A 27,626-nucleotide genomic window follows, 5' to 3' on the forward strand; every position below is an offset into this window, starting at 1 on the left:
CGCGACTGCATAAACTCATGATGGAATAATAAGTTTTACCTTTTTGAATTCTTCCTTCATACTTAAGTTTAAAACTGTGTGAAGAAAGTGGAGGATGAGTCAATTGACCTTTTTTATGTAACTTCGATGTTTCTATACATTTTCCACTAATAAATCTGAAATTATGGATAGCTGATTTATACTTATCAAATCAGAAGCCCATTGTTTATGTGAAAATATCCGTAATTTCTATGTCGTAAGTAATTACAGTGGCCTGAATAGCAACATTGTAGACTTAATCGTATACTATAACACAGCTACTTTATAATTTACGAATGATGTTGTAGCATGTTATGGTTGACAATGCAAGAACTGTCATGTTATTATCGTCTTTACTTATGTATCAACGATCGTAAGCATTTAAATATTTTTGAATTATATTAACAACCACGATTTATATCTAATTGTCCGTATTTTTGGATCAAACCAGGTAAACTTATATTTGGTTACTTCTGTATGAAGTAAACGGGGAGTGGAAGCAAACTAAACCAGTTATATACCGAGTGTCCTCAAGAAATACTTCTATAGCTAAATAGTAAAAAGCTACTAAATGGGATCTCCAGTAGATTTAATTACATACAGTCCCGCTGCTGCACAACATAACCTTGCTTTGATTAACTACTGTCGCATATCTATCGCGGCACTTTCTGGATGTACAGTCGGGATATTAGGTTTGACAGGTAAGATTATTATTAATACCTTAATGCAATCTGCAGGAATCATGGGATTTATGTTTTATTTTCTGGCGCATGGCTTCCTATCATTGTTACTGTTACAAAAGGCAGGAAAATCGTGGAACAAATACTTTATTCAGCGTTCGTGTTTAACGTATGGAGGGGTTTTCGGAGAACTAACTACTTATATTTTATTTTGGACTTTTATTTATGGCATGGTTCATGTATATTAAACATAATCTAAATATATTGACCTATTTTGCTTAATCTTAAATATATTTTGAATAATGGATCATAGAAGGACTTCAGTATGTATAATATTTTAGTCTACCAAGAGGAACTCATTAAGAAAACGTCTGTTGATGTAAATTGTGTTTAAATGGACAAATACATAATAAATAGATGATTGGTTTTGAATTTCAGTGACATTGGCCAGTGTACAGATGCGTTTGGTCTCCATTTGTATATTGACCTCACTCTCAAACTAAGAGCTGAAGCATTACGAAAGGTCTCAATACTGAGACACGTAGGAAAGTTGTAGTCAAGCAAATATAAATTTCTGGCTATCATTAATGCACAAATCGAATGACAGTGTGGCGCATATATATCTGGTGATCCTTTGTACCAACGCTTATGCGTTCAAATAAATATCGCCACACAGGAGTAAGCCCGACTGATGTAGACGTTGAGGTGCTAGATTTCGTAATCATCTGGCGCTTGACTAGGATGCAGAAACAGTTGACCCAATAAGGCTAAACACATAACCATGATTATAGGTGCATTGACTAAAACGTTATACTGCATCAGATCCCCAGATAGACCAGTTCCCGCTCGGCTGTAATTATATTCATGTATCCGGAGTCGTTCAAATTCACTGATCGCGAGACATTGAAAGAGATACCAGTCACACACATCATTTCTGCTGAAGGCTATTTATTTGGACAATTGTAGTCCGATTAGATTTTGTACTCAACTAATATTTGGATCGATTACATTGCCGGGTATTAGCTTTCCCTTCTTTGTAGAAAATATTGTCATGGACATACTTCTAAAGGTAACACGTTTTTCTCCCAACTTCTGAGTATTTGATCTCTTATTGGAATTCACTCATAATAGACAGTAATCTTTTGGCGAAAAGGCTGGCAAATTAAGGTTTTATAAACACTTGAGTAATAGTACATGAATATTTGGGGTTTCAGGTGTTTAGAAATAGTCAGGAGGAACCTCTGATTCAGATGCTTTTTCACCATCCAGATGGGAATTCTCGCCACCTCATCACTGTCCAAAATCAACAAGATAGTCAAAAATAGCTAGAAACATTAATGGATCTTAGAACTTTTACTAGACCTGGTGACTTAACAACTGGTAGTGTGGTAACTTGGACCGACACACATTTTTACAAAGTCCTACGTTTTATTTGCTGAAATGATGGCTAGTTTGGCACAATAAGACTTGGAAGACCTGGGTTATTTTCAAACAAGGGGAACGACTGTCATTCAGAGGAGGTTAGGACGTAAATTTCATAATTTTATTTCTTCCTATCCGGAATGGTAAGCCCGACTAGCGAATTCACCTGCGTATGTCAAGATTATCCCCGAAGATATAATACGAAGTCATTTTTAAATTTAACACTTCAATATAATTTTGTACAGGAGAGACAAATGAAAGTACAGAACTTGGGATTTGGCACAAATGGATACTGATTTTAAGTTGCACGGTATTATATAAGCACAGCAACAATGTAAAGGCAGCATAAAGGACAACTAAAGAGTGAAGGAGATAAATAATAATACTAACAACGAACTCAAAGAATGAGGACGTCAAAAAGGAGGCAAGTGGAAATGAAAATCACAATAATAATATTGATAGAAAGACACAAACCACAATATACATGTTTACTTATGGAAAAAAATTCATTGAGTACAAAGTTAAGTAGAAGAACTAATTAGTTAATTATCGTCATCTTCGGAACTATTCGACTCGTCATCTGTCACAGGTTCAGGTATTGGGAAGCGCAATATTGCGGCTACACCTGATAGTTGGTTAAGCTCTACAAATTTTTATATCATCAAATTCAAAAAATAAAACAAAACGGTTATGACGTCAATTAATAATGAGAAGTGGTTTAATTATTAAACTTAATATTTGATATACGGAAATTGATAACTGGTGACATATAACAATTGGACAGAAACAGCTATTGTCACTTAAGAGAGAATGTCCCGGCGTTTTTATAGATGGGTTCAGAATAAGCGTTTCATTAATAGTTATAAACACCAGGAAGGTTGATAATAGACGATATACCCGTTTTCCTATTAAACGTAAGTATACTGCAGAGAAGATTGTTGTGTATTATCTCATGATTGTCAGAAGTGATCTTTAAAGGTAGAAAGCATGTCGTAGCTTGCTATTATTAGATCATAGACGTTTTCCAAGCATTGTCCGCATACGGTGAAGTTACGGAATGAGTAATATTAGGATTGAAGGAGGATTACAACATAAGTAGCGGTGAATATGTTGGTGACGGTTCAGAACTTCATCAGGTGAGGTGGTTGGGATATTTTATGCATGATCAACTACAAACACAGTTTAGCTCTCGCATGAACAGTACACAAAAATTATTATTACTATTATATTAGGTAAGAGTATGTAACAATAAAAAAAGAAACTTACGTTCACCAGAAACATGTAGGCTTGAAAATATGCGTACAATGCCTTGATTATCTTTAACTTGGTCAACTAACTCCACATATTGTTTTCTTTCTTCTAAATTACGTGAACGGAATAATGCATCAGTTATCAGTAGTGTATCAATAGCGCATGCATCAGCAGCCGTCTTAACATGTTTGTAACTGAATTTACGTTTGAATTAGATAAGTAAAATGAATAAAAAAGATTGAATGAATTAACTGAGAAAAACAAATGTAAGATAGTTACTACTACGAATATTGTTTATCCAACTGTTATAACTTGTGACCGCCGATTAGAGGACAGTGACTTATTGATCGGACCAATGACGTGTATACACGTGCGAGCAGTCTAGAGTCTTGATTGGTCCTGCTTTCCACCTAGCCCAGCCAGTTAAGTCCAGAACACCAATCCGAGCCTCTGCGATATGAATTATTATATTCCAAACGTACTGAGTTTATATACCAACCAAACAGACCACAACGTACCATAAAATAGAAAATAACATTTGTACAAAATTTGGCCAAATGTGGCTGTGAATGTGAGAGGCAGTGATTAATAAACAGGGAATAATTCAAGAATGCAAAATCGTATAATAACAGTTCATACATTAAAATAAAGCTTATGATAAGAGAGACATGGATATGAGTACTTTAGTTAATTAACAATTATACGATAAAAATATACGTATAGTATTGGTCCACAAATGGGTCCCAAAAGTTACCATTCACTATTCTTGTCGGGACATAACACCAACAAGCAAGGTATCAACAAGTTCCTAAGGGTATTTTCTAAAGATTTTAAAAATATATAGTTTAGAGACGGTAGCTATCACTTTCGAAATAGCCAACTCAGGTCATAGACTCCTACCAGGACCTAAACAGGGTTAGTCTCGGTGATTGGTCACCAATGAGCAAACGATTACTGGTTATTAACCTAGTTGCCCTGTAGAAATTTGTATTTCCTGTACGTCATAGATAGTTAGAGGTAGTCGAGAGGAAATCCATGACCTAAAGTTTCTGTTGGTTGGAACTCGTTAGGTCTTTAAGCACTGATGCTCACCGTGAGATTCTAACCAGAGTTACCCAAATTCATAGTCTGGTACATTACTACTGAACTATTCAGGGCACGATTGGCCTTTCGTAGAACTGAGATATATTGCTTGACCACCGAGTGGTGGCCAACGTCAAGTTTTTCTAGATCTCAGTGCTCATTGAATTATATCGTTAAGGTTACTATGAAGTGAGGATTGCTCCAAAGCATACATATATTCACTTAATTAAAAAATATGGATTACTGGATACCAACTCAGTCATTTAAATGTGTCGTGCTCTCTACAAGACTTGAAGGTCCTATAACAGTGAACGTGAACAATAGCTGGGACAACCAAATGTATTTTAACACGTTACTAAATTTCTTAGTAAAATCTGAGAACCATACAGTAAATACTTCCTTTGCAGAATATCCACCAATTGTCTCAGACTTTGTTGTCCCTTTTCCACACCAGTTATTCTCTGTTCTTGTTCTCTTTTTCTGATCTTTTTAACCTTCTGCCTTCAGGCATTTTACTTTCAATTGATGATATATACTACTTATATCTGTCGACATCAATAGCACACATCACACTGTGACTAAATCCTGTATGGATGTGCATTACTGAGTAGCTCTACACTAGGATGAAACAGATTTTATATGGTCAGTGATTTTGAATGGTTTACTAACTGATGACAGTTTATGACAATGGAAATAATCATACGATCATTGAAGTAGTCAGACTCTGTTTTGTTAGTCTCAAATATTTGACTTACTGATTGAAGTAATATGAATTTGTTATGAAATGGGCATTTTTGCATGGTTATCTTGATAATGTTATTGACCCTATTTTGATGGATAATACTGTCAAGTTTTAACATGACTAGAGCATAACTGAATCCCTTTTGTTATATTCAGGACTGTAATACTCTCAGTGTTCAACTGGTTTAGGCTTGATACACTGACATCCCAAATCCTATGACGTTTAGTGAAAAACAAAGACTGGTGCTAAGGATTTATTCGACCTCAGAAATAAACCAAAGTGGCATATGTATACACTACATTCCGTATGATTTATTTCGGCCGGATTAATTCAGATTAATGTAATTTGACTGAGTATTACACACCATTCGGTCAATAACTTGCTATATGGACTCATATTTGCGATATCATACTAATCGATTTTCGCAGACTTGATTTCACCCTTTTGACAATGCGATGTCACATCTAACCAGAGAATTACTAAATAATATTTCACGGTGTTGAAGTTGTTTACAGAGATATAGGTGTGCTAATAATTTTAGATATTGAGATTAAATTACAGACAGTAACTTTCTCAATTTGTGACTTTATTGACCTTTATTAGTTCAAGATAAATACTGGTTCATATATTTCTCAGGACATGGTTGGATGGAGAGTGCTGATAGGCGGCATATGCTCCTCCACGAGGAGTAACAGGCGTAAGTAAGTAATTGGTCCATATAACTATGTACAATTCACATCTACAATGGAATATCGATGTACGCATTTCAAGTGCAAGGGAAATTCTTTATGATATTAACATGAAATAGATGTCCGACAAAATATAAGCGGGATGTCAACTAGCATTGATATAATTTACTTACCAAGGACAAGTTTATTTACTCAGAGTCGAGTTAAATTTTACTTATATGAATGCTAGTAATATTACTCAGCTGTATAGATCAAGGTATTATAAAGTGAAGTTCAAACTTGAGACCTAAAGAAATCAAGTGCTTTAATCAATAATATCACAACTGTGCATTTTCAAGAAGACAAATGATCTTCCTGTGACAAAACAATTTATGAAACTAAACTGGTTGTGAAGACTTTAAAAGTTGCCTTAAAATTCTCTTCCTTATACATAAATCATACGACTATGTTCTACAAAATATAAACACACTAATGATTCCTAACAGGAAGATTAGTGAACACAACGACTCAATTACTATGAGAAATTTAAAGTGTATACATGTCAGAATCTTTCTGATATCTAAAAAAACACTTCCAAATGTGGTAATACGAGGTAAAGGACATATTTATACTGGGGTTGTCTTATGTTATCTACAATCGACTGACTGGCTGATCATTATATACTACAAATAAAAGGGAATATTGTATTATCACTAATTTATAAATGAAGTTTAGAAAATGTTTATACAATACAGCATACCCATAGAAGGCACGTGATTGATCTGTTTTAAGCATTTGATAAAAGTCATTTAATGCCGTAACTTCAGATGTTGCTTTTGTATTAACTAGTTTACTCATAACAACACTATCTGTGAGTACTTCTTTCAATGCATGTTTATGACCGGATGAAGAATGAACAAGCATAAATTTTGATTTATTTTCTAAGAATACACGTTTCTCTTGTCTTGTTGCTGTCTGGATCATAAATTCAAAAAATTGTTCACGTAGAAATCCAGGACTGGCTAATATGATACACTTGACGACTAAATTAAATTTGACAAAAAAAATGAAATTAAGGGTTTTGTTTGAGAAGCATCAAAGGATTTAGGTGCAAATAATTTGATCATAATATCTGGTTTGGTATCAAGATTTTTGTAGATAAGGACTGTAATTTTAAAGAAAGAGACTTTAGCGATAAATTAATGGTTCCGCCAACTTCAAAGACATATCATTCTAGTGGCTCATACATACTTTATACTGAATCATATATGTTTTGATTAAAGTTTCACTTGAACTGTGTATTTTAACACACGGTATTCTTAGTTTCTTAAAATTTCCTTACTGATTTTATCAGTTTTACTGTTATATTTACAAAATATTAACCTGTTGTTTGGTGTGGGGGATTTTATGTTCGATTGTACTATGGTTTTTGTGTAATAATAAAAACATAGTAGGATAGAAGTATGTGATTGGATACAGTCAGTAATTAAGAAAGCTTGAACTCTATTTCAGGTGCGTAGTTTTATTTAGGGACTTAGCATTACAAAGTTTCCAAGTAAATCAGCAGAGTTGCAAAATGGCCATTTGATCTTTGGTAACTTTACCTGGTGATATAGAATAGATGGAATGCGGCTAACGTTGGAATCCAGGACACCCAGCTGATAAGTCCCAAATAAAACGGGATGAGCGCCCTTGACTCATCTGCTAGCTACATTTCATCTGTTCTGTATCAACCTGTCATAATGGCTATATCGAGGCAATCCGCACAGAATGTCCACATACCAACTAAAAGTGATCAAATTTCAGCCAAAAATATCAATAACACGATAATCCAAACCATTTCAAATCGAATTACTTTACCTGTAGTGTAGGGATTCAGTCATTCAGTTATATGCAACATAGAAATTGGCAAATATATTTATCGATTCACATTAACACAACCAGATGAAATTGTCGAAGAGTAGAAGTAGTAATTGTCAATAGTAGTATCGGTGGCAGAAAAGACTAACTATAGAAAGAATAGAAGAAAGTATAGACTTTTCTGACTCTACATCTAAAGGTAGACAAAGAGTGCATGTATCTGCGCCGTTACGAACGATTCAGAGTCATGTTACCCAACATCTTCAATCACTAATTTTGATAATTATGCGCACCCCAACCAGGTAATCTCTACTTATCACTAAAACTCAGTCCAAAAATTCCAAAAATTTCATAGGCTGATGCCACGTCTTGGTTTGGTTGTTCATAGCTTTGTTTCACCTGAATCTTATACCAGGCAAAATCACCGGTTGAGGAAGGCGGTGGCTGTGGATATTTATTATTGCATATCCCAATCGACTCAGTAGGTATGGATTTACTACCTTACCAGCCGGTTTATCATTTTTAACTAGTGACCCATGCCTAACCTCAATATTCCTCACTCGACAGTTCAAACAGGTGAATATTTTTTCAAAGACACATGACTGCATCTTAGTAACCTAAGAACATCCCCTACTTTTAATGGTCACATTTCACACCTGTAAAGTGGGACGCCACAAATGACGCACGCTGGCAAAAGTCAACAGACACTTCTAAATATGTGTCGAGATACCATCAGATTCTTATCCACGAGAATTGATGAGAATTCTGATGTAAGTGAAGTCATCAATGGTCTTAAGGAAAAGAGCTGAACGACAGTTCGCTTTTTTTATATTACACTTGTCGTGGATGGGCTAGAATGTGGAAGACATACCTAGACTGTAAGTACTTGGTTACATGCGCCCTCAAAGTCTTATTTATGCATGTTGAATTCACCAAATAGGCAATGTTGATGTTGTATGCAGAACTACAAGTAAGTGATGAATTGGTTGATGGGATTACGAGGATTTATGAGCTGAGGCGATTAAGATATGCGTCACATATATTCAGTTGCTGCCTAGTTTAAAGCGCTATAAGGGTTATTATAGAAGTATGTTTAAAAAACCTTGTGATTGGAAAAACTAAGAAATAGCACCAATCTATGAAATTGTTGGCTGTTATTCATGTAAGAAGGTGCAGAGCACCTAGTACATATTCTACGTAGTTTTGTTTTATTTTATATATTTGTATTATCTCAGTATCAATATCTGATACTAATTCATGAATTCATTGACTTTTAGTTTAAGTCACAACTATGAGTGCAGACGTCCTAGTCAGGAATTGTACGGAAGTTGTAGTCGATAGTTTCAAATGTTAGGTTACATTAAAACAGACAGCAACAATGCAGTAAAATTAATTCTCTATTTCCTCTAAATCCTGACTTAATTATCATCACCCAACTTCCGTTCTTTGATCCTATATATTCCTTTCACAACAGTATCTTTCATGTTTCCATATTTCTATGATAATGAATATTCTCCCTCTTTCTTTTCGCTTTTTACTCTATCAATTTGTCCTAAGACCTACACAAACTAAGACTGACTAGCTGACTGAATTTATTCAGTATTAACTCATTAAATGATAGTTTGAAAAAGCGGTGAGAAAAAAAGTGACGGCATTAGTTAGAAACACAAATGTTATTCTTTTCTTTATATCCTTTTGAAACTAAATCTATTTAAAATTTGGGATGAATTATACAAAAACCATTCGATCGCTTTGAAATAACACTAATCTAAAATAAAACACACTACTAAGTATTAAGTTAATTAACCATTTATGATTCTTCATATTGAAAGGATAGGATTATTGATGAGGATTAGAATATCACCTAAGTTAACATTTAGTGATAAGTTTTGTGTATATATTCTGTAGGAGGGGAGTAGCTGTAGTTCAAATAGGAAAGTTATAATATCAAAGGATTTAATAAATTCACATAACTCATTCACGAAGTATCGGTCTTAGTGTATCAAGCTTTGAGCTACATTTCCTATGTAAGAGTTAATAATAGTGCTTAGGTGCTTGGATCGAAGTTGATGTGGCCGGGTTCCAGTAAAGAAGCCAATGTTTACGCTTTAACTGATTCAGCCACTACGAAATCATTCCACTAATATTTATAACTGAGGCAATAAGCAATATGATTTCGAAATCCTTGAACAGAAGGCAAAAAGGTATATAACACAAAAGTAAATGTAATGTGATGCAGAAGCTTACTGTCGAAACGAATGTGACGCTCTAGTGCTTGCATTATTTGTTCAAAAAAGCGTGACAGACCCTTTTCGTGCTGAGCAGTAGGTAAACCTGGACGTTTGCGTGGAATTGTAGTATCAATCTTCGCACGAACAATAGTTGTTGTACTTGTTATCAAACAAACATAAGCCAGGCCTTCATGCATGATAACTGCAGCAAGATCAGCTTGTTGTGTTGGGTCAGATGCCTGTTCGACAAGCATAATTGCAACACTATCCCATTCTGTTTTAGTGATAGTAAACTTTTCATCGATTCTAAGGTCTAATGTGTGGTAGGCGCCCATTTTGACAAACTGATTTTCTACCACATTGCGGCCTTTCAAGTGAAGTACTGAACCCTATTTAAGAAAAAATACTTTCAATATAAATTGCCAATATAATGTAGGCGATAAAAGACAAACATCAAAATGACCTAACGCAATCAGGAGATACGCTTAGGATGTGAACGCAAGACGTTTTGTTAGTTTTATAGAGCGAATGAGCATTTTGGTTGCAAAATGTAAACCTTACACTTTTTGGAACGGACTGTCAACTAATTCCATGAGATTCGAGTATTCTACCCGTATTTACCAAGTTTACTAACCACTACATTATTAATGATTACTAAGTGGTCCCACTTTATGAAAGCAATGTCTTAAATATAACAATGACCAAATATCTAGGACCAACGAATATTATGTATTTATTGGCCGTCATAAACTCGGCAATGAAAGCGAAGTCCTGATCGATGTGTAAAGCGGGACGAGGGTTTTAACACGGATAATTTAGAATCTTCTGAATTATTCTGTCATCAGCTAATTGACTATTCCGATAAGTTCAAATAGTAACACCTTTTGTCATACAACGCCGAAACGCCGTTTTGATCCTAATAACTTATTCGTTGTTAAGCACCATACATTTTGGAAATTACGTCAAACAAATTTACTTCGCAATGTTCTAACCATTTCAAAGACTTCCGCTGGTCTGAAAACAAAACCGTATACCTCATTTATTTCAAGATTTTGCTGTGAACATTGTTACTAAAAACTATGAAGAATGAATTGAACACCTAGTGTTAGCTGAGCCAAAGGAAAAACAAGGTTTCACGACAACTTCATTGTTTAAGCTCCCAGTCAAGCATATCAACCTCAATCCAATAATATTCTTCAATACCTGTCACTCATAGGTTTACACACCGTTAAAAAACCCTTGAAGTTCACATTTCGAATATCTGAATTTTAGACTTCACTGATTAATATAATGAGTCAAAATTCGATGAACAATGATGAGGAACACCCTTGATGCTCACCTGCAAATCGAAGTCAATTTTTTCTACCTCTATTGTTAGGTTGGTTCTCACTTGCTTCGTCTGCACGCTACCGGTTGCAGATTCATTCTGGACCTTTCTGACCGTAGAACATCTCATTTTATCTCCAACCTGGACTAAGTTGTACGTTAACCACATGTCCTCCTCATTTTCTGCAATAAGCGTAATATATCCAGATGAGTTTTTATTCAGCTCCCTGCCAATAACCTTCATCGTAGTTATCAAGACTTCACAACAAACTTGATCTGACCTTGAAAGCACAAACTGTGCGCCGAATTTTTGTCGTCAGTCTTCGGTTAAGGGCGTAAGTCAGTTAATTTTTCTACCTTTCATTCTTCAGTGAAAAAAACTTTCCTATACAATGGAATACATTTAGGAGTATGAAACATGTGTTGAATATGTCCTTTCACAGAAATTTCAAAAATCTACGATAGTGTTGAACACAGGTTGATACATTCTGTAAATTATAAGTTCTAATGTTGTCAGCGCTAACCTGAATAAAAAGGAAACTTAACCCATTATTACACGGCTTATCAGGCAAGCTACTAAAAGACTAAAGAGTAGTGCTACCGTCGAAATAAAAATTCTTATACATCTTTTCAAAGTCTAATTTTTTTGCACTTTATTACCAAAACTGATATAGTTACAAAACATTTGTTGAAAATCTCTGGTAACAGTATAGTTAATGACCAGAACTCGAAAGTATATCACTTTTGTAATCGTGATTTATGAATATGAGCTGATGCGATTAAGTTATGCGTCACATAATTCAGTTGCTGCCTAGTTTAAAGCGCTATAAGGGTTATTATAGAAATATGTTTAAAATATCTTGTGATTGGAAAAACTGAGAAATAGCACCACTGAGAAAGTGTGAGGCGGTGTAACTATATTTGTAGTGGCATTGGACCCTAACCACACGACATTTGAAGCCGAGTATATCATTACCAGAATCATTTATACTAAACAATTAACTCGAGGAGAAGGTTAACAATAGAGGACGCGGCAACATTCATTCAATTCAATCGTTTGGTATGGCTCAACCTTACAGGCGTGTTGGCTCTTGTGTAGCCTATCTCTTTTATTCATATCAAATATATTGTTCTATCTACAGCGTAAATGTGTTCTTCAGAAACGTCAAACGTTATATCGCTGATTGTTACGGTACGACGAGTCGGAATAGATAATGACGTGGCCTACACGTAAGGTCGTATAGATTAGGTTTTCACATCATTACGAATCCACAATTTACGATTAGGTCTATTATTAGTGTAGCACTGATTTCCGAAATAGACCGTTGTTCTGTACATTTGTAAACTTGAAATGCTGTCCACCTAATTTTGCTAGCTTTCAGAATAAATTGTTGACAGTTTAAACTTATGATTTCGTCCAAAACGCTGGAACATATGCAATTTTGTTTGTTACATACATTTACGTGACTCACGGCTTTATTTCATCTGCGCTGTTTGTTTCCGTTGATGAATTTGTAACAAATTAGGTTGATATGTTAAGAATTGACCTCAAACATCTAAGTATATGTCGAATCAATAGAGCTCCAGTATTCATTCAAATCCTTACCTTGTATGGAGATTATATTTCCTATTATGTCGTATTGTTTGTTGGAAAACTGTGTGTCTAAAACGGGTAACCTGGCGCTGCATTTTATCCTGTATCACGATTTAAGTAAAGGCCTATTCACTACTAGTCTGGTTATTCATATGAATAGAACGGGTGGTACATACCGACACGAAAAATTCACCGATTTTTCTGTTACTACTTTCAAAGGTTTGCTTTCATTTAGATATGGGGAATTTAATTTAAGTGATAGTAGCTTTCTTTCATCACTGTATCACTAAAATTCAGTCGATTTTCCCGCTCATTCGGATGTCCATTTAGAATTAGTTTTCATTAAATAGTGGCGTTGGAAAATATATGACTTATAAACGCACTTCGTTTTGTTCTGTTCACTGCATTATCAGTGTTCTACCCAGACTACATAGCAGGCTTGCAAAGGGCATGTTATTGTGTCAGGAAAAGAAAGTTAAATACATAAATTTATCAGAAGAAAATATCCAACATCTCAAAACATGCTTCATATGACAAGCTGGGATTAGTTTACAGATGACTCATTGGAAAACACTGTTGATGTCGCTTTTTGTGTTAAATTCTGCTTTGGTGTTTGTAATCCCACCGAAGCTATTTTCGTATGTTTCAATCGATTTGCGTTTCCAAAAGTAAAACCATTACGGAACGAAAATGAAACATTTTACACGGAGTACAAATCCATTAAAATTCACCAGCTAAATAGTTTGGTAAACCAAGAAATTGAACGTCCTAGTTCAATAATTACTGAGGAAGTTCTATCTTATTGGCGTAGCAGAGCCATACCAAACCGATCAATTGTTTCCATGTTCACCATTTCAAACTATCTCTATAATTTTATCTGTTTAATGCGGATCTTCTCAGTTTTGGCATCTTCGGCTTTGATGAATGTGTGGTTGGACAACAATGAAACTACATACATAGTATTGGACTCAGTTTGCTCCATCAAGTTAAGCTACCTCATCCATCATAGCTACAACATAGCCGAGTAATATTTTGTCGGAAGTTGTACGGAGCAATACACAACGAAACCAAATGACTGTACATGTGTTTGTCATTCAATACATTTTCGGTTAAGCTAATTGTTGGTGGTATCGTTTGTATGTCCGGATTTGAAACATTTATTCGGAGTTGACTGCCAATTATTTTGCCTTAGTAAACAGTTGTACTATGTCTAGTTTAATTGTTCATTCTGTCTCAACAACCTGTAGTAGGCATTTAACAGAATTATGTATTACGGAGAATATTTAAACCAAATAATCGTTAGAAGACCATTGACAAAGTCTCTAGACCACAGATGAATAGATGAATGTTATTACTTCTTGAACAGTAACGGTGCGTTTCAGAAAGACTTACCCCAGCCAGTGCACTCGTCAATCGTGTCATTCAACTCCTTGCCTCATCACGATTACTAAGGCTACTCCAGGCAACTCTTGAATCACCTGGCACGATAGTTGTCACCATCGAATCTTCGTATAGTTTCACGTCTCGAAAGGAATTACGTTCTGGTGATTTGAGTATGAGCGTAGCAACTTAGACTATGTATATAAACATTGCTGGCATATTACTTAAAGACATTCCTTTCAACACGATTCACGGCTTGACTGCAATATTCAGTGACTGTCTTTACCTCACTCGCTACCTAAACAGTAATGCAAAAGGGTAACAGTTGAAAAATCCATGGTTTCAGGGAGGTTATGCAGAGTAAGGATTATTTAAACTCCGGTTGCTGAACATATTTCTGGCAGAGGACTTTCTTTTGACGATTTTCGAGTGACTTCAACGTTCCTATTCTCTTCTTATCGGATGATAATTCTAAACTGGTTATTAGTATCAGGATCTTGGGAGAAGAATTTAGCTTTTCCGTCATACCTTCCGGGGGTCTAAGGGGTAAACTCCCAGTATAGATTGTATTTTCACAAACTTATGGATGGAAGCTTCCGACTTAAAATTCTCGAATCATCCCATCAAACAAACTTGTAACCACTAAATCAAACACACACTAGTGCTTAGCGATCTCATACTTGTGCTAATGATTTGGTGGTCAACTCTGTCAACTGCCAAACGAAAATATTGTTGGGTCATATGCACGGTACAATTATGTTCCACTAAGTGTTCAAATATTCCAGGTGGTCAACAGGCTTGAATTATATGATCCACCCGGGGGGAAATCCATGTTCACAGTTATATAGAATAGAGCATTCGAGTCATTAGAATCGAAAAGAATTATTTATAACCATTTCCATGATCCTCATAATCTCTGAAAACACAGAAATTAGTCTGTATTTAAACGTTTGCCTTCATCTTTCAGCATACTACCTGAATCCTTTTTGGAACTTTGCACCTACTTTTTGGCAAAAATGCTGGGCGTAAAAGGCCTAAACGAAAAACTTTTTCATTGAGCTCTTGCTTTTCTCGAGAACCAGTTGATCTATTTGAATACCTTGAATGTGTTTGTTAGTGTCATGACAATGAAAGCGCACGGTTCGCTGTACTGCTCTCCGTCCGTCTGCAAGCTCGACATTCTGTCCTTTCATTTCAATAGATTCCCCTGAATCCATTTTTGTACACTAATAATCTCCACGGTCGTTCTTGTCTATAAATGTGAGAAGTATTTGTGATATTCATTGAGATTTCTAGTATTCCTTACTTTGATGGACTACCTCCAATTTACATTTGTGTACTGTTACGTATTATCCATTCGTTATCCCCACCAAACTGGTCTACGTTTTCCTCTATTTTTATTTCAGACTACTGTGCCCAGTCTTTAGAGCACTGCAAGTAGAAACTTGCTTGGATCTTAGACTTTAACGTACTAACTGAAGAACATTCCAATCTCATGTCTCACCAAGGAGCTGCACTTCAGAACTATAATAATGAACTTGTTAAATGTATGGTATTTTTTGCTTACTTATTGAAATTTAAGGCTTTGAAGAGCTTTGTAAGAGACGAGAAGATTTACAGCGACAGATTCAACAAGATGAAACTGAACGCGCTAAACTTCAAAGGGAGATAAATGTTCTCAATGATAAGCTTACCAGAGTAAATGAATCGTTGGAGAAAAAACTATCCACACGGAATGAGTATGACAGAACGATCGCAGAGTCTGAGGCAGCTTATATGAAGGTGCGTAATATCTGTTTATCACTTTAGTTTTATTTATCAGATCCTGGAAAGTTCTCAGACTCTTTTAACTGTCCTAAAAAGGGAAGGTCAAAATATTGTCCAAAAGGCAACGGCGAAAAATGTTCCGTTTTAGAAACTGAATTCTCCAGTCATATAAACTTGCAATATGTTAATTATTTGTAAATACTGTATTATTTACTACTGAAGCTGTTCATATGGATTTTGTCACCGGTCGATATTTCAAACTTTCAGTGATATTTTCAAGTCGAATTATAGTCATTTTGATAATTTTTGGCCTTGGTTTTAATAATTGAAGTTGGGTCCTATGCTTATCGAAAAATGTCTTTTGAGATCAGTGCTTTTAAATATGACCTTGGTTGATAAGACTTTCACATCTTTTACATATAAATTAGCCTCTCGCGTATAAAATCTCGTTTAATTATCAAGTCCATGTTTGAAAATTCAATTCAATATGTAAACTTACAGTTTATATATTTGTGTTCTGAAGAGAATTTTTCCTAACCACTTTTACACTTTATTAGGACCATATCTGTCAGGTTTATTGGATGCTGGAATTACTTTATTTATATATGGTATTCGCGCTTATTTGTTTTTGGAAGGAGAAATGACTCAAAGTCTTCACGTACTTGCAAGGCCGAAATAGCCAAACAAGTCATTTAGGGTGGATATTGTGTGTGATGCAGTAGGGTAGAGTTAAAATTCCGTTGGAATCACTAACCTATAAATGAGGTTTTAAGAACTCAAAATACGTAGACATATATACATTCTTCATTACCACGGAATCCAGTCCAGGACATTTTTGTTCATATATCATCTTTCTTTATGGATGAATTTAAACCTTTAGGATGCGTCTCAAGCCGATTCTTGATCGTTTTTTTGTAGTTGAATTCAGAATAGGTGATTTTGCTGGTCTGTATGATGCGTAGATTCTACTCTTACGAGGTTAATTTGTACACTTACAACAGCATCCCGTAATAATTTCCAGATCATACTACAACATTCCGACAGAATGTATCCATCTAAAAGGTGTAGCGAAATGACCATTGTACTCACAGCTTCTAAAATTATCATCTTAACTTTGTAAAATTCGGTGGTTTAAGGTTTTCAAACTTGATCACTTAACGGTTTAGCTCGACCATCATTCATTTTCGCTCAACGATAACCATTCATACATATCGACTAATCATCTGCATGTGGCTTTTGAAATACCTTTTACCGACTTCTGATTCACTGGGCTAATAGTTGTGTGCTAATAAAACATAAAATTTGTAACTTTGTGCCATAAATGATTCTGGGTCTATCTCATGAGTAAGTTGTTGGTCCCGACCGTAGCTGCTACCTTGACGTTGTGGTCGGGCTTGTTTATCGTGATGAACCAACCGAGCTATATTGGCTGGGACATATGTTCCTGTAGGTTTTTCCATGCCAGGCAGGCTGATTAGAGAACGGTAAGACTAAAAGCAACAACTCAAGGTCTGAGGGCGAAGTCGTACTGCTGATTGCAGAGAGGTATGACAGCATTATGGTGTTCTCCTCGTGCATCCAGCATCTGCAGCAATGCTGCCTTCTCACAAAGAAGGAAGGGGTTGGAAAAGGTCGACCCTAGAAATGTCACACCTTACCTCGTGGATTTTCGTCTCCGGCACCACGGTCTTTTGAAGAACGGAGTTAACACGTTGGAAACTTTCCACAAAAGCCGTGCGCGACCGGCCTCAAGTAGTTGTCTCTTGGGCTCTGCGGTCACGCTCCCAGGTCTTTAAGACCAACACTAATCCAATTTCCTTTTCAGGTTCCTCAAGAAATACCCTTCCACGGTGTGGGCAGTCGGAAAGTGATATCAGCCCTCATACCCGTAACTGCACACGAGACCAAGTTCATCACACTCAAATCCTTTCTACACCTCCTAATAAATCTTTTATCTTCACGGCTAACTCTTCTCACGTTCCTTTATCACCTCGCGCTGCTAATGCCAACAATTTGAGTACGCGGAACGCCATTCCCGGTCTCCTGAAACCACGCTCTAAACAACATGTGGGAGCTTTTAACGTCCGAACACTGTGCCAAATACGACAGCAGGCTTCCTTAGCTAGGGTTTCAGGATTTCGCGCCATCAATGTATGTTGCGTCTCCGAAACGGGCATTCAGGATTCGAGTAGCATCATTCATTTGACCTCACCATATCAAAATAAAGAACCATCTGGAAGCCTTGGTGCTGCTTCCCGTAGCCTCGCTGGTGTAGGTATAGCATTGAGTCCTAGGGCACAACTAGCTCTCTTCGACTGGATCCCAGTAGACAGTCGCTTATGTGCTGTCCGACTAAACGGAACATTAAGGACTCGGAAAGATAGGGACACTCGTCGTTGCTTATTCGTCGTATCTGTCTATCCTCCCACTGACTGCAGCTCAGATGATGTTAATGATGAGTTTTACAGAAAACTTATTATAATTTTGAATCCCGAACAATTTTACTGTTATCTAGTGGGCTATACATTTTTGAGGTTTCACAGTATATTGGTATTTGAGGTGATATTTGTGACAGACTGACTTTCATTGAGAACACCAGTATAAATTGATGAGTATTCAACGACTGTTTCGTGCGCATCCAAGACCTCATTATTGGTTTAATGCAGAGTCTTCACGGGTCGCGGTAAGCAATCAGCCTTCAGACCGCTAAATCAAAGTCCATCTGTACTAATTTTCAATTGAGATCAGTGTTTACTGAAAATTATAAGGTAATTATACATGTTTAGCTGTGGAGAAGGGGTGGCGCTAGACGAAGAATTCATTGTATTCTGTAAACATAACCGTTCTGGCCTCGCAAAGGGAATGAAATATCATCATAATCTATGGTCGCTTAAATCGTTTGTTTCAAATTGTGATCAAATTGTTAGGAAAAGGAGAGAAAATATAGAAATATGAGACTCGAGTTGCTATCTTGTAGTGAAGTAGTTAGAATATATTAAACAATTGTTTAGTGATATGTCTATCCAGCTTTGTCCTTTACCGTTGATAGGTTACATTTAATTAATTACGGGTCAGCCTTTAGACTTTGCTTCGAAAATGCCCTAATTAGTGGTACATGTTGAGATATACTAGTTAGAATGCATTGTGACCCTGTATCTTATGAGTTTACGTAATTTGTGAGCTTGAATGAGTACACAGTCGTTTTGAACACTTATCTAGGTCCCAAGTGTCCTAACTGTAGGTTTAGGAATGTTTGGATTTATACGGCACTTGTGTTATATGGCGAATGCAGTGACTTAGTGGATTTACCACGATAAGTTCATCATTCCACAGTGTCCTGTGAAGATTACCACTTGATCATTACTCTTGTAACACTTTAATGCGTAAAATTGGCTGTATTCTGGAGATAAATAAATGAGATTTGTTGAAGTTAGACATTAACACCGTTGGATGGCGGCTCAGTGGTCTAGAGATTAAGCGTTCGCGCGCGAGACTGATAGGTTCTGGGTTCGAATATCGCGAGGCGGGATCATAGGTGCGCATTAGGGACTGAGGAGTCCCATACTAGGACGAAACGGCCGTCCAGTGCTTTCAGGTTTTCCATAGTGATCTAGTTTCAATTGACTCATGAATTCAACTACTAGATAACTAAATGCTTGAAGTATCAAATTGATTACAGTTTAAACTAGGTTCACATAGAAATATTTGACACAAATTGTTTTGCATAATAGTACTGGTTAGTAAGTATTAAAAATGCATTCGTTTCCACCACAGACCTACACCTGAATAGTAAATTCATATTTAACATGAATAAATTACGGATACCTACTATGTCAACGTTTGATTGTTAATATTGTTACTAATTAATTTACTAACACTAGTACACTACTTATAAAACATTAAGTAGTAGGAAACTTTTATACGAAAACTCGTAATACAAAAAATCTTCAGTTAAATAGTTTCGAGTTAGCTTATTAGAAATTCATCATTTTGAAAACTATAATCTAATGGGGAGTCTTAAACGGTAGAATAGCCTTCCCCAATTCTTTTAAACATTTTGTAAACATTGATAAGCTCAATTAACTTTGGATAGTGTAATAAGAAAACGAAGATTATCAGAACTACATGATGCATTCGTGCAATACATTTCTAACAATCTGATCACACATATAGTTGTTAAGTACATTTATATATAAAAAATAAAAGGTCTATTAGACAAATAGCGAGTAAGAGAAAACAAGGATAACGAAGAAAATAATAAGAGAAACAGTATGAAGACTCATCACGCTGGAAAATCATCTAACATTACCAGGGTAGGTTCAAGTGAGAACAAAAGGGGTTTAAATTTTCGTATAACTAAGGGTTCAATAAACTTCAGTATACTCCCTTTAACACTTCTGTACAACATCACAAAAACCATGTTAACTTTACTAATCTAAAAGATGAATTTCATTAATGGAAGTCATTTTCATTCTGGAAGTACTTCATGTAAACAATATACATTGGATATTTGCACCCTATTTGTAAACTATCTGACATTTGCTTTCTAAAAGATAGTCCCTACATATAACTCTTTATAAAGTGTACAACCATAAATCAATACAATTATTACCAATTTAAGACATACAGCTCTCTTATCACATCAAACCTTACAGTGTTAAAATTGTATGTGTTATTCTAAACTCCTTTGGATACAACAACTGATTGATATACTGTGGAAAGAAATCAATAAAGTTTTGTTGTTTTATGACTCTGTTAACCTTTATTATTCATTTCCTACATGATAAATTCTATTAGCTTAGATATTTTACACATAAAGGACAATTTTAATTGCTTAAAAGTATGAAATAAGATAGTTGGATATTGATTCTATCTCTTGATGTCTGTTTGGTTAGTCTTTGAAGGTTATTTGAAAGAACAGTATGTATAATAGTTCTACCGACTTAATAAATCTAATATTCATTAGTTAGTTATCTTATTCCAACGGTATTCTTTTACTAAAGGTTGAACAAAATTGTTTGGTCACCTAACTATTCATTCTCATTTATTTCCTATGAAGCATTTAAATACATTCTAAACATCCATTACTATTCATAAAACAATATAAGTTCAATAAATGCAAATAGCTAATAAGCACTAAGTGATACTAAGGAGTATCATGTACAATCCATTTTTCATTTAGATTTGTTTCAACAGTTGAGATCATGAGTCAATTAAAGATAAACCACTATGGAAAACCTGGAAACACTGAACGGCCGTTTCGTTCTGTTGTGGGACTCGTTAGATTTTATTGTTGTTGACTAAATGTTACACAGATCAATATCACTGAGATACTTTGTGAAAATGCGATCAAAAGCTTTGTACTTAAGTGTAACTTCTAGTATTTTCATCACGTAGAATTGTTATGACAGATAATTATGTGAAGATTATTGGTTAGTTATCTAGTTTTCACTATTATCTTTTGTTAGGCAACTTTTTAACATTTGATTTATATGTGTTTGTTGTTCGAATCTTCTCATTGATGTTTAAGGCTGCAACTGATCAATCGGGGTTTGAGTCCTAAAGTAAACATCAACTCTGGGATGTAAGTATATCTAGCTGACGAGTCCTAAATAGGGTGAAACGCGCGTCCTGGATTCTACAGCTAGCAACCATCCTTTTTTTAAAATCCGGTTTGTAGCTTATAGTCATACTCTTCTGGTTGAATATCATATATATAACATTTTTTCCGTTATATTTAATCTATGTACTTAGTCAGGTAACTATGGATGACATCATCTATATTCTGTCAGATTGTGGTTTACAGATGTATTATTTGAGGAGAATTCTCATTTTGGTCAGTTCAATTATTAAATTAATTTTACAAATCGACTAAGATATAGTAAAGGAAATACAAAAGCAAACCTAACCATAAGTTTTTGATAACTAGTATAATTTTATAGTAAGGGAGATATGTATATGGGTATATCAAGGAAATGAATTACATATGAGAAGTTATTAAAATTACCTTCATGTATAAAGTAGGTAAAATTGAAACTCGGATATAAGAAGCTTTGGTGAGACTATAATTTATGGACAATCTTTGAGTAACGTCAAAGTCACCTTGAGAGTGTTTACCTACTTAATATAGGGCTAAATAAAGGTTATAAAGCAGTTTGAGGAATAAAGATAATGATTGACAGTTGATGGTAAGGATTAGAATTTAGATTTATAGTTTTCATCACAAACTGACATCAGCTAAAATACCAAGAAGCTATTTGGACGAATGCATGAGTGAATTCAGCACCAAGATCCAAAACCTGTTATCCTAAATCTGATTGGTCCGTCCATAAATTATAGTTTCACCGAAGCTTAGTGGTTTTTATACAAACAAACAAAAAACGATTTGTATTTGTGAAGTTATTAATTTTTCTTCATGACTCAAATCTTAACTTTAGATTTACCGAATGAAATCTTGATGGCTGAGGAAATCAATCACAGGAGATGTTGTGTGACATAAACTTCAGTATTGAATATTTGCTCTTTCAATATTAACCATCACTTCATGAGAAATCAATGCTATATTTGTCTAGTTCCTAGTACTATCAAGTCCTAATTCGTCTATTAATACAAACGATTTGTCAACATCATGCAGCTTGTTTGATTTTGAACATTCAAATCGTAGGTTAATTGGTAGAATCTTATCCGTATTTATGAATAAACAATATGAAATGACTTATTTCTGAATGATCAATTCAAGTAAATATCTTAATCTTTCAAGAGACCAGTCATATACCAAATATCAGAAGAGGTTTTTTTATGTATATTAATAGTAATTTCAACAGTTAAGATCATGTGTCAATTAAAATTAGACCACCATAGAAAACTTGGAAACACTGGATGACTATTTCGTCCCATTTTAGGACTCTTCAGTAGTATACCAAATAGTTTAGTGACTTCAGTACTAGATAACATAGTTTAGAATTCTAACCCAGCAAATCACTTCATTCTAGGTTATAGATATACTTTACTGATAAATAACATGTAACATGAAAAACTAGGTCAAACAAAGTATCCTAGTAATTACTTCTCAATCAATAATAGACATGTACTTGATTGTTGTATTATAAAGGAAAATATTAAATGGATAATATGTAATGAAATATCAATAGTTTAATTAGTTGACCCCTTTTAATAAGTGGAGTAGTGTATATACACAGAAGAATGAAAAGATTTCCTGGTATATTTATTTCTATTATTATTATCATCATTATTTTCATTATGAGTAGTATGAGTAGTGTTATTCTCAGAGGTTTATTACTAACCATATAAAAAAATTTCAATAATGTAAAATATTTCACCGTTAGAAATGTTCATCAAAGAATTATTGATAACATTAATGGTGTTCTTTTGGGTAATGATGGTGTTGTTGTTGTTGAAGATGATGATGAAACATTGTAAATGACTTAATATTTGTTTGAATACTTTCGATACATTGGATGACGGTGTGGATGTTTATCTTTGTGTTTATGACGATGCTCGTCATCATCATCATCATCATCCAAGCTTGGTAACATTTTATCTAGTTTTTCCAGCCATCCATCTTTATAATATGAAGATGAACGATGATGATGCTGATGATGATGATCACGATCATGATGATCTTTATGACGATGATGATCAAGTGGAGGAGGATGTTGATGCTGATTCTGATGATGTCGAGGATTAGGATGATGATGTTCATTATGATCATTATGATAATAACTTGAATATTTATCATTATCTAAACTTTGATAAGATTCATGTGAATAAAATTTCTCTGTTCGTTCTATTTCTTTATGTCTACTTATTTCAAATTGATTATTCTTTGTTTGATATATAGTAGATGAATCTTTTCTAATTTCTTTATGTTCTACTTTATGTTGATGTTCCGGATGTGTATGATCATCTTCATGTTTTGTTTCTAATGATGTTTTATCAATTTCAACGGATATGATTGGAATTTGTTTCATATTTTCAGATGAAATTGATTCATAATGTTCATCATTTTTTTGTTTATTTGATTGCATTTTTAATAATTTCAATTGTAATTCTGTAACAAATTGATCTTCACAATTAATTTGTTTCTCATAGATACAAGTTAAATATTCTTTTAATTTATCATAGATCCATTCAGATGATATTGTCTTTGGATTATTATCTTCTTTAGAAGAATGTTCATGAGAATGATCATGATCATGATCATTATGATCATGATCATGGCGATCATGATCACGATGATGATGATGATGATGATGATGATGATGTTTATGTTTGCGATGATAATATTGATCATAATTTTTAAAATATTGTTCATAATTAACTTTATGTTTATCATAATGTTCATTTGATTTTGTTTTATATCCTTCATTATGATTCATTGAATTTGGTTTATAATCATAATATGATGAATCAGTCATTGTAAATGATGCTGCTTGAATTGCACTATGTCTACTTGAAGTACTATTTGTTATAGTTGATGTATTTGAAATATTTTCATGAGTAGAATTGGAATGTGTTGTTGTTGTTGTTGTTGTCGTCGTCGTCGTTGTAACTGTCTCATTCTTATTATCATTTACTGGTACTAGACCATAAACAATTGAATGGATCCAAGTTAAATATACAAACAATAACAAGAATGATCGTAAATGTATATGGAAACCATTGAATATGAACATTATTGAAAGTAACAACTTCAATTGTATATTAATGAAAAGAAGAAAAAAATGAAGAAAGAAATTAAATTATCTAAGGGGGGGATTTAGAAGTTTATCAAGTTAAAAGAATGAAATTTTATTGATTGGAAAACTATTGAGTTTGTTTGTTTTTGATTTACGCAAATTATCGACTTGATATAATGAAACAGAAACAAACAAACAAACAAAAAAATTAAACTTTTACTGTATCGATTATAAATGCACTTCGATGTCAGGGGGGTGATGGGGAATGGTGGAATAGTCAATTGTTAGTGCAATTTCTTTTTTTTTTTGTGGGTAACAAATTAATCGATAAATGATTGAGATTATGGATTCAATAGATTTTGTAATGTAAATATAATTTATTGTATCTTATTGCATGTTTTTTTTTTTAGTTTTTTTTTGGGGGGGGGGTTGTCTTGATGAACAAATAGTTTAGTAAACTATATTATCAGAAGGGTCTTTTGTGTGGAAATTACAGTAATTTTAAATCGTTGAGATTCATGAGTCGATTGAAACTAGACTGTAGATGCACACTTTTGAGGAGTCTTACAATAGAACGAAACGATCATCCAATGCTTCCAGGATTTCCATGAACGTTCAGTTTTAATTGACTCATGAATTCAACTATTGAAATTACTATAATATTCACAAAACTTTCTGTGATATTAATCAATGTATTCTCACTAGTAACTGGCTTTAAGAGGTATTTCCTGGAGTTATGGTGAGGAGTGACCAGTGGAGTTCAACCGGATCTGTCGTGAGATAGTAACTCACTGGTGACAATGATAGATATGTCGCTGAATTTCTTGGATTCGTTGAAGTTAGACATTAACACCATTGGGTCTCCAACTTAGTATAATTACAATGACAAAATACATGATGAAATCTTGAATATGATAATATTAAAGAGTAGATATTTGATTACTCTGAAAACATTAAATAAAGATTCGTGGATACTGTCAAATATTAGCTTATGTTCTCATGTTGCCGTTAAATGTGGTCATTAATGAACCGTTAATCTATGAGAATAAACGAAATCAGAGAGTGGGAAATGATCTAGTGTCTTTTGAACTTTAAGAAATTCTCTAGAAGTAAGTTTGTTTTAAGGAACTGCAAACATTGATTAGTATGATTGTTTTACATTGCACAGATAATCCGTTTACAAAATCTAATACTTAATTTCATTTATTTACCAAGTGCATATCTATGTACTTAGATCATAGTGAAGTAAATAAAGCGGTTTTCGAACCCAAATTCTACTGTGGTGTATACTACTTATGTTGACAAATAAAAGTAGTATATAACACCAATCAGAAATTGAATGTCTGTCAAAAGTAGGTTGAGAAGATGGAACTGAAGAAAACAAAAAGGGAAACACAAAGGAATTGAGAATTGGAAGAATCATGAAGGATGTAAAAGACATCTGATAGAATATGTGCAAATGAAGTATTTAGTGTATAGTTTTCATAATTTAGCAACACATTCTATAAGTTTGCATTAAACATTAAGTGGGTTATTCGCATCAAATCTTCGTTTACCACACTATTGCTTCAAAGCCGAGAACATTAAGTATTCAATTACGGCTCTGGTCAATAAATAATTGAGATTTTTACCTTTCTACTACTTTATAAAGCTTTGATTTATGATTAGATTGGCTCCAATTCTAGACGAATATGGTAGTGATGCTTGAGTTCTATCTGTCAAGTTGAATTATGACCACTAGACTAACGGATTCCATATTGTGTTCAATTTCATGCCTACCACTACCGACCATTTTAAATTTTTTTTTTTTATAAAAGAATAAATCCAAGAAGTTCTTAATAATTTATATAACTAAGATGTACAATCCAGGTTTAATACACTTTACCACCTAATCAGTTAAGTTTGTATGGATAGCTTGTTGGAATAAAGTCTTCATCATAACTTTATTATAAAATCTAGATCAGATAAATATAAAACTCATTATTAATGAGCGTGAATTTCATGCTACATAGGTTTAACTGGTAACTTCTTTGAATATCTGGGCTATCTATTCCTGTCATCTAGATATCTCGACAAGTTATCTGTTTTTCATTTGGTTTAACACAATAGGACAAAACGGCCGTCCATTGCTTCCAGATTTTCCAATGGTGGTCTAGCTTCAATTAACTCATGATCTTAACCATTGAAATTACTATAATATCAACAAAACCCATCTGATATTAATCAATATATGCTCACTAGTGATTGGCTTCACTCGGTATATCCTGGAGTTCTAGTGAGAAGTAGTAACCAGTGGAGTTCAACCAAGTCTGTTGTGAGGTAGTAACTCATTGAATGCAATGGTGGATGTGTCTCTCAATTTCATGAATTAGTTGAAGTTAGACATTAACACCATTGGATGCCGGCTCAGTGGTCTAGTGGTTAAGTGCTCGCACGCGAAACCAGTAGGTCCTGCGTTCGAATCTCGCAGTGGACGAGGTCGTGGATGTGTACTTCTGAGGAGTCCCATGGTGGGACGAAATGGCCGTCCAGTGCTTCCAGGTTTTCCATGGTGGTCTAGCTTCAATTAACTCATGATCTTAACCATTGAAATTACTATAATATCCACAAAACCCATCTGATATATCACTATATCTACGAATCTCATAACCCATTAGGGTGCGTTTATAAAAAGTTCAATGTACAAGGTATAATTAGAGAGATCGTGGTGGCTGTCAATGAACATTATTCAGATGTCAATTTCTAAACTGCTAACATCTAACTGAAGATCTTTAATTGGCTAAGTGGACTGTTTTCAATTCATACTAAGTTTAAACATATATCGTAATTATGGTGTAATCACAATTCAAGAATCGTGATTTGATGATTTACAAGACGATTGCTCAGTATCATTACAAAATTTCAA

The 27,626-nt window shown here is 34.4% G+C and overlaps 3 protein-coding genes across 3 annotated transcripts; 1 reads left to right on the forward strand and 2 right to left on the reverse strand.

Moving 5' to 3' along the window:
- Nucleotides 1–2,329: 2,329 nt before the first annotated feature.
- Nucleotides 2,330–11,582, reverse strand: MS3_00010723 (uncharacterized protein). Its single transcript, XM_051219117.1, has 5 exons — nt 11,295–11,582; nt 9,972–10,344; nt 6,625–6,907; nt 3,387–3,565; nt 2,330–2,763 (listed from the first exon to the last, which is right to left on the reverse strand). The coding sequence occupies exons 1-5, from the start codon at nt 11,523–11,525 to the stop codon at nt 2,663–2,665; spliced, it is 1,167 nt and encodes a 388-aa protein (XP_051067304.1). The 5' UTR covers nt 11,526–11,582; the 3' UTR covers nt 2,330–2,662.
- Nucleotides 11,583–15,247: 3,665 nt separating this feature from the next.
- SSNA1_2 (Sjoegren syndrome nuclear autoantigen 1) lies at nt 15,248–16,412 on the forward strand. The gene is made up of 3 exons (XM_051214160.1): nt 15,248–15,802; nt 15,838–16,037; nt 16,078–16,412. The coding sequence occupies exons 1-3, from the start codon at nt 15,751–15,753 to the stop codon at nt 16,168–16,170; spliced, it is 345 nt and encodes a 114-aa protein (XP_051067305.1). The 5' UTR covers nt 15,248–15,750; the 3' UTR covers nt 16,171–16,412.
- A 449-nt stretch (nt 16,413–16,861) lies between these two features.
- On the reverse strand, nt 16,862–24,718 carry MS3_00010724 (uncharacterized protein; the record flags this gene model as incomplete). Its single annotated transcript, XM_051219118.1, has 3 exons — nt 16,862–16,921; nt 17,019–17,077; nt 23,791–24,718. The coding sequence occupies 3 exons, from the start codon at nt 24,716–24,718 to the stop codon at nt 16,862–16,864; spliced, it is 1,047 nt and encodes a 348-aa protein (XP_051067306.1).
- Nucleotides 24,719–27,626: the final 2,908 nt, after the last annotated feature.

This window comes from Schistosoma haematobium, chromosome 2 (assembly GCF_000699445.3).
Source record: "Schistosoma haematobium chromosome 2, whole genome shotgun sequence".
Lineage (NCBI taxonomy): Eukaryota > Metazoa > Platyhelminthes > Trematoda > Strigeidida > Schistosomatidae > Schistosoma > Schistosoma haematobium.

What these genes read in the sequence shown, in the direction of transcription:
- MS3_00010723 (XM_051219117.1), bottom strand. Translation starts at nt 11,525, where the DNA reads ATGAAGGTTATTGGCAGGGAGCTGAATAAAAACTCATCTGGATATATT. An exon ending in AAATTGACTTCGATTTGCAG is followed by an intron (nt 10,345 to 11,294) that starts GTGAGCATCAAG and finishes TTTCTTAAATAG; the next exon opens with GGTTCAGTACTTCACTTGAA. An exon ending in GCGTCACATTCGTTTCGACA is followed by an intron (nt 6,908 to 9,971) that starts GTAAGCTTCTGC and finishes AATTTAATTTAG; the next exon opens with TCGTCAAGTGTATCATATTA.
- SSNA1_2 (XM_051214160.1), top strand. Translation starts at nt 15,751, where the DNA reads ATGTCTCACCAAGGAGCTGCACTTCAGAACTATAATAATGAACTTGTT. An exon ending in TAATAATGAACTTGTTAAAT is followed by an intron (nt 15,803 to 15,837) that starts GTATGGTATTTT and finishes TTGAAATTTAAG; the next exon opens with GCTTTGAAGAGCTTTGTAAG. An exon ending in CTGAGGCAGCTTATATGAAG is followed by an intron (nt 16,038 to 16,077) that starts GTGCGTAATATC and finishes TTTATTTATCAG; the next exon opens with ATCCTGGAAAGTTCTCAGAC.